Source organism: Molothrus ater, chromosome Z (assembly GCF_012460135.2).
Source record: "Molothrus ater isolate BHLD 08-10-18 breed brown headed cowbird chromosome Z, BPBGC_Mater_1.1, whole genome shotgun sequence".
In the NCBI taxonomy this organism is placed as follows: domain Eukaryota; kingdom Metazoa; phylum Chordata; class Aves; order Passeriformes; family Icteridae; genus Molothrus; species Molothrus ater.
Window position 1 is genome coordinate 9,605,302 of NC_050511.2, and position 7,135 is coordinate 9,612,436.

Below are 7,135 nucleotides of genomic sequence, written 5' to 3' on the forward strand. Positions count from 1 at the left end.
GCAAAAGCAGTAAGCAATCCCTGGGAGTTGAAGGGGCTGAGGAATGAAAAAGCTCAGCTCTTGTGGGCCTTCTGTTTTCCTCTTGCCCTGTTGAATTGGATGAATTTCCTGGGAGCCCCGTGCTGGTCACAGTCACAGGAGAGCCAGGGGACATGGCAGCCATGAGCGCTGGGCTGGGGTTATCCTTCCCATTTTCTCCACGTCCCCACTGCTTTGGATGTCTCCATGGTCCTGGCTGGGGCTGAAGTGCCTGATCTCCAGCCTAGCCACCTTTACCTCTGGAGAAAAAGAGCACCCAGTGTCAGAGACAGGCTGGAGCACACAGCAGTGCCTGCCACGGCCCAACCCTTCCATCCCAGCTATGCCCAACGAAAGGGACCTGAAGCTGCTGTCAGTGCTGAGGTGAGAGCAGCAGCCCCTCAGCCTGGCTCTCCTGAGACCCCTCCCTGCAGATCCCCGGCAGGGATGGCACAGACATGGGTCACTCAAAGCCCTGAACCTTCGGGATGCTGTCTTTGCTCACCCTGTCCCTGCTGCAGGCAGGGAGCATTGCCTGGGACCAGGCTCTGCCTCCATGTGGGGCTCAGTGGGCAGAGGCATCCTGATCATCCCCAGCTAAGGCAAATCAGGAGATGTATCAGTGCAGTGTACAAACTGCTGCTTCTGCTGAAACTCAGGTTCTCCTGGGAGATTGCTGCTCTCATCCCATCTGTCCCACAGCCTGATAGTCCCCTCTGTGATGGTTGTCTGCAGAATTGCATTTTCCTACCTTTTTAATTATCCTCCTGAGTTTCGTTGGGGATGTACTTCCTTTTCCTAGAAAGGCAAAGGGGAGTATGAAACTGGCATTGTTTATGTACCTGCTGACCCTGTCCCCTCCCCACTCACCTAGAGTGCACAAGCCACAGGATAACTGCAGCCAAAAGTATGACTGCCAGCAGCACAACCAGTCCAGTCACAATCCAATGCCACTGGCCCCCAGTCTGCCCTGCAACAAACACAGAGGCAGGGGTGAGTGCCACAGCCCGGCCTCCTGCTGGCAATGGCCCCACGAATGGCAAAGGGTATGTGCAAGTGTGTACGCCTGTGTCCTGGCTGAGGTTTCTTCTGGGAGAGAGGATCACCCCGTGTGTGGGGATCTTCCTCTCTTCCACGTGAGACCCAACAGCTCTTGTGTTGGGCCAGCTCGTTTCCAGGGAAGCTGCCAGGCTGGCAAAAGGGAGCAGGCAGGAGAGAGGCCTGGGCACCAGGAGCAAGGAGACACTTACCAAGAGAGAAGCTGTAGCAGACACAGGTGAACTTCTCTGCCTGTTGGAGGAGACAGGAGGGAGAGCTCAGCCCAGTCTGGCAGCACTGGCCTAGCTGGAGGCCAAGGTGCCCAGGCAGGGCCCCAGCAGCGGGCGGCAGCAGCCGCAGGGAGCAGGAGCCCCCCGATGGTACCTGCGGCCCGAGGCGGACGAGGCGCAGCAGGGCCGTGTAGTCCCGGCCCGGGCTGAGGGCAGCGTTGTGCAGGCCCTGCCCGCGGCTGCCGTCGCCCAGCACGAAGTCCGTGGCGGCGCTGAGGTTGAGCAGAGCGGCCAGGTACGCGCTGGCATTGGAGAGCCGTGCCTGCCCCGAGCAGATGCTCTCGATCAGCGAGGCGTTGTGCGTGGCGGCCACGATCAGCTGGTGCTCCCTGCGGGCCCAAAGGCAGTGGCAAAGGGCACGGGGGCCACGGGAAGGGAGGCGGCTGCAGGCCAGCGCCGGCGTGGGGAGAGCCCCGGCGGGGCTGCGGAGCCCGCGGGGCTGCGCTCACCTGGCGGCCTCAGAGCCGCGGGCGATGGGGCGCAGGGGGAGCACGGCCGTGCCTTGCGAGGGGGCGATGTCGCGGGCGCCGCGGCAGCTGATGGTCTGGGGCTGCGGGCTGTCTGCAGGGCAACAGCGGGGAATGAGCATCGGCAGGGCCGGGCGAGCAGCAGCGACGGCCTCGGGCGGCGCAGGCCGGCGAGCAGGGCTCGGCTGTGCCCGGGCTCCCGGCCCGGCCCCACAGCAGAGCTCACCGGAGCTGCTGTTGCTGTGAAACTCCCTCGTCAGCGCAGCCCCGGCTCCAGCAGCCGTCAGCCCCTGGATCATCACGGCGTAGCTGCTGCCAGGGCTGTGGCCCGGCAGCCGGTGCTCGGTGACCGAGCCATCGAGGCGCAGCCGCTCGGTCTCCAGCACGCTGCTGTCCCCTGCGTTCCTGGCTGTGATGCTCAGCTGCGGACAGGAGACGCAGCTGGGACGCAGCAGCTCCCGGCTGCCCGCTGGGAAGGTGCCCGCAGCTGGCAACGTCCCTGCCAGCCTGCCCTTCCCTGTGCCTGCCCTTCCCTGTGCCTGGGCAAGGCTCTGGACAGGAACAGGCAGGAACCTCAGCGCCAAGGAGGGAGCTCAAAACAGAGGAGAGGAGAGGAGAGGAGGAATTTAGGGCCAACCCTGAGGATGTGTGAGCAGCAAACTCTCTGAGCAAAGGGCTGGGCCTCTGAGAAGGGAAGAGGGAGGCTGCTCGTTTGAAAGGCGGTAGATATATGTACTTAGCCCAAGGATAGGTCACCCCAGGTGTATTGCAACACCAGAAGCACTGTGGCGACATTCTCCACCAGAGTTATCTGAGCTTCTCTTTTCTGTTGTGTAAAGCTGGACTCTGAAGGCTTTCTCTAAGAGAAAAGGAGAACGACTAAAATTTTCATGAGTAATAGAGATGAAGGGTCCCCATTTGCCCATGCATCATTTGAATTTGTCATGAGATCCCTGTCCATTCTCACTTGCTGTCTTTATAGAAATATATTCTGGGTTTATGCAAAAGTGTAGACAAATTAAAATGGAATAAAAGGATTCTTTCATGAACACTAGTGTCTGGGAGCAAGAAGCCAGCTAAACAGGCTCACAGGCTGTCAAGAGCTTGTCTGACAGTTTCTCCAGGACAGAACTAAGAAAAAGCTTGCAAGGTCCCTGTCATGCTATGGAGACCTCTGTCCTCAGAGAGGACCTAGAGCATTCTGAGAGCAATGTCACCACCACACACACACCCTCGCCCTATTGGAGAGCAGGGTTTTGCTGTGGAATGTGTCCCAAATCCAGAGACAGAGGAGATGCTTTTAGCCATGCATTGAGGAAAACTCAACAGAACAGTGCAGGTCTCTGGAGAAGGGGCTTTCAGGAGGGACTTTCAGAGGATTACTCAAACCACAAGTATTTCTGTGGCAGGAACGAGAAACAAGTACGCAAGAGGAACAGGAAACCCTAGGATGCCACCCCAGAAGACATGTCACCATGTGTTGTACACCAACCTCCAAAAGCTTGCCAAACCCAGAGCAGAGCAGACCCAGGAAGTAAGCCCAGAGGACATGGAGCACTCACACCTCTCTGGGCATCTCCACAGCATGAAGAATGTTGAGAATGACACAGAAAATGCTTGTCTTCATCAAAGCCAGATATTTACTGGCTGGGAACTCTGGATCATGCCAGCTGTCCCTTGCCGACACTTGCCAGTGTGCCTGCACAGAGCTCCAGGCTGGGAGGTGAGGGTCTGCCCTGCTCCCTGGGTACCTGGTATCCAATGATCTCCCCGTTGCAGGAGGGCAGCGCGCTCCACCTGAGAGAGCCCCTGTCGGGATCCAGCCACAGCTGCTCTGGTTTGTCCGGCACTGCAAGCACAGACCATGGGGTCACACACAGGGCCATGGGCAGGGGCTGAGGCCACGGGAGGCTGCAGCAGCTCCTGGCCAAGGGACGGGCTGCAAAGGGACTCCCTACGAGGGGTTTGTCCCCTGCAAAGGCTGCGTGTGCTGCAGCAGTGGGAAGCACGGCAGTGTGGGGTGGAGTGGGACAATGAGAACAGGCTGTGCCCTGCTCAGGGCTCTCCCAGCCCCTTCCCCACAGGGCTCTCCACAGGACCCAAGCAGCTCTGATGCCAGGCACATCCCTGCACGGAGCAAATGATCAGGCTGAGCTGAGGGGTGAGGGCAACATCTGTCCTCCCTGTGACACAGCTCTGGACTGTCTTTGTTCTTGTGTCTGGTATTTGTGTGCACTTACCTGTTTCCTGTGTCGTGAACAACCATGAGAACAGGGTTGTGTTGGGAGGCAAGTCAATGGTGACATTGTATTCAGTGAAGGGCTGCAAAGGGGAGCAGGTGAATGTTCCCTCCTGGCCATGTAATGTCTGCTCTGCATTCACCTCCTCAGCCTCACAGGGAGGGGAGGAAGGTGCTCCCAGCTGGCACATGGCCCTCATGCCCTGGCAGGCATCAGGGAACTTGCAGGTCCATTTCAGTTTGATGCTGGTGCTGGAAATCTCAAAGGTCTCATGGTCAACCTGGAGCACTTCTGTGAAGGAAAGTTTGCCAGAAGGTCACTTGATTCCCTTCCCACCCTAGCCATGCAAGGATGCTGCAAGTCAGACAACTTTGCTCATCACCCTGCATGGTGGGATAGAAAAGGAGAGACTGAAGGTGGTCACTGCAGCCCTCTGAAAGGGGAGCAGGAGGAGTTGAACAGGAATGAATGTGGGCGAATGACTGGACTGCTACCACTCAAGCAATTTCCCCCATTCATTCAAAACTGAGGTTTCTCTGTGTCCCAGAATCTCTACAGTCCATCAGGAACAGCTCTGTTCTTCCTTGGAGGGAACATGAATGCCCTAAGCTGTGAGAAAAGAGTGCTAAGCCTGCACCCACCATGCTGCAGAACCTGGAGGGCCCCAGCCCACATGGAACAAGCTGTGGTACTCACAGCCACACTAGCAGTAAAGCTCTCTGATCCTGCTCCGACAGTGGTGCCACGTGCTGGCCACAAACTCCACCACAAATCCCTCTCCCATGCTTTTTTGCTTTGTGCACATCCTCTTGCCAGAAGCCCTCAGGGAGACCCTTATCACCAACACCCCCAGTGGTGACTTGACACCTGCCATTTGACACCCCCCAGGCTGGACTTGACACCTGCCATTTCCCTGGGCAGCACAGAGTCCAAAACCTCCTGCACCCCATGCCCTGCTTTCCCTGCTCAGGAAGGGCAGAGCAAGGCAGCCAAGAGGGCTCCTGATCCCTCCTTACCAATGCACTCCACACTGGAGCGAATGCGGACCCAGGCACCTCGGGAGTTTCTTCCAGTCCAGAGCTCTCTGTATACAGGTTTCCCACCAGAGAAGGACTGGACTTCACTTGAACATTTGAGACGGGTGAAGGGTGGCTGGAAACCTTCAGGGCAGCTCAGCATCACTTCTTCATTCTTCTTATAATTCACCTGGTCTGGTGCCAGCTGGAGTCTGTAGTCCCACTGGGGCCTTTTGCACTCTTCTGTCAGAGGTGAAAGTGGGTGTTAGATGGGCTGGAGGTGATGAAATGGGTATGGGGGAGTGGTGGGAGAGAAATCCCCAGCAACCCGTCCAGGCAATGAAGGGCGAGGGAAGGTGACACATCCATCTGCTGGGGTGTGACCTGAGGGCAAGCCTTGTTGGGAAGGGGCTTTCCTGATGCATGGAAATTGTGAAGGTTCACTCATCCATGAAGCTGGCCCGTTCCCACTTGTGTCCATGGGCACCATATTCCCTCCTCCAAAGCCCAGAGCAGGGACATTCCCAGCACAATCCCCCCTGCACCAGGGGACTCCCTCCAGCCTCTCATCCAGGCCTGTCACCCAGCCCAGCCCAGGGGGCACTTGCTGGGCCATGGCAGCAGCACTCCTGCTGGCATGCAGGGCCCTTCAGCCAGGGCTCATCCCTCCCACAGGCAGCAGCCACGCCCCTGTAAGCCTCGGGGGCTCCCTGTTCTCCCTCTGTGCCTTGGCTGCTCTCCTCCTGCCCCACACTGCTGGGCAGGGGGACAGGGCTGAGCAGTGCCTTCTGCATTCACATCTCCTGCTTTAACCATGCCCCTGCCCCTTTCTCCTGACACAACCCTTCCTTCTTCTCATCACCTCCTCACCAAATTCCCCATGCCCCAGGCTCAGTGGGCAGTAGCTGAGCAGCTGGTGCCAGCAGTTTGTCCAATGCTGCACGGGGAGGCTTTGTGGCAATGATTCCTACAGAGAAGGATGCTGGCTTCTGGAAGGAGCCCTTGCCTGTTCAAGCCTCTGCAAGAAGGTTTGTGAGGCCTGAAGGGGTTTAAAATACAATCTGCCTTCTCCCAAAGGGGCACCTGTGGGATCTCACAAGGTGAAGAGTGACTTTGGCACAAAGGTAAATGCTGTGCCAAGCCCCTTGTGCAGAGGCTTTGCTCTCAAACAGCGCTGATGGCAGAAGACCAGAGATGCCCACCTGAGCACCACAACCAGCAGCTTTGTTCCCCTGGCACACAGCCACAACCCCCCCCATGCTCAGGCACCCAGCCACTGATCCTGCCCTGATCCATCTGTGTGGCCACGCAGCAGCAAGCTCCCTCTTACACTGCCCTCAGCAGGCACAGTGTCCCTCAGGCACACCTGGGGATAGGATGTGTACAGAAAGTGACAGCTCCCTGAAGACCCTTCCCCTGATTCACAGTGCAGGAATTGATGCCCAATTCATGCTCACTCTCTCCAGGGAATGACTGGCAAACTGCTTTTCTGGAGGCCATGACCCTTCACTGTACATCCAACCCAGTCCTGTCTGTCCCACAGAACGCCAGTGTACACTGCATTGTAGCTCCTGTCCCTGAGGCAGACAGAGGCTGCTCCAGCTGACACAGCCCTCAGGGGTCCCTCTGGCTCCAGCCCAGGGCTGCAGGCAGTGAAGATGAATATCCAACATAGAGGAGGAAAGGCAGCAGAAGCTTCCAAGAGCAAAACCACTTCTTACCTGTTCTCTGGGGCACTATCTGGATGTTGAAAAATTCTTCCTGGCCATGTGCTGACAGTAGAAATGCAAGGGCCAGAAGAAACCTCAGAGGCAGTGACTGCAGGGCCATCCTAGTGTGAAGTCCTCAGGCAGGACTGTAATCTCAGCCCCACTTGCTGCCTCTGAGCCCAGCCATCTGTATCTGACTGCAGGGCTTGCAACCACAGGAAGGAAACAGACACATCTCCTCATGAGATTCAGGAGGCTTCCTCTTTGGGCAGAGATCCTCCCATCCCTGTCCACACTTCTGCCTTTTGATATCTTTTTGCCCCAGGAGCATGGAGGCTCTGGGACTCAACAGAAGGA

General features: G+C 57.5%; 1 protein-coding gene across 1 annotated transcript; it reads right to left on the reverse strand.

The window, feature by feature from the left end:
- Positions 1-58: 58 nt before the first annotated feature.
- Positions 59-6,899, reverse strand: LOC118699617 (uncharacterized). Its single transcript, XM_036403715.2, has 11 exons — positions 6,791-6,899; positions 5,070-5,312; positions 4,054-4,344; positions 3,565-3,662; positions 2,040-2,235; positions 1,796-1,907; positions 1,441-1,675; positions 1,272-1,308; positions 889-997; positions 770-816; positions 59-278 (listed from the first exon to the last, which is right to left on the reverse strand). Exons 1-10 carry the CDS (start codon positions 6,897-6,899, stop codon positions 774-776), a joined length of 1,473 nt encoding a protein of 490 aa, XP_036259608.1. The 3' UTR covers positions 59-278; positions 770-773.
- Positions 6,900-7,135: the final 236 nt, after the last annotated feature.

Coding starts and splice junctions, on each gene's coding strand:
- LOC118699617 (XM_036403715.2), bottom strand. CDS start 6,899: ATGGCCCTGCAGTCACTGCCTCTGAGGTTTCTTCTGGCCCTTGCATTT. Junction 3,663..4,053: donor GTTCACGACACAGGAAACAG/GTAAGTGCACAC, acceptor CTGTGCTTGCAG/TGCCGGACAAACCAGAGCAG. Junction 817..888: donor CTGTGGCTTGTGCACTCTAG/GTGAGTGGGGAG, acceptor TTGCCTTTCTAG/GAAAAGGAAGTACATCCCCA.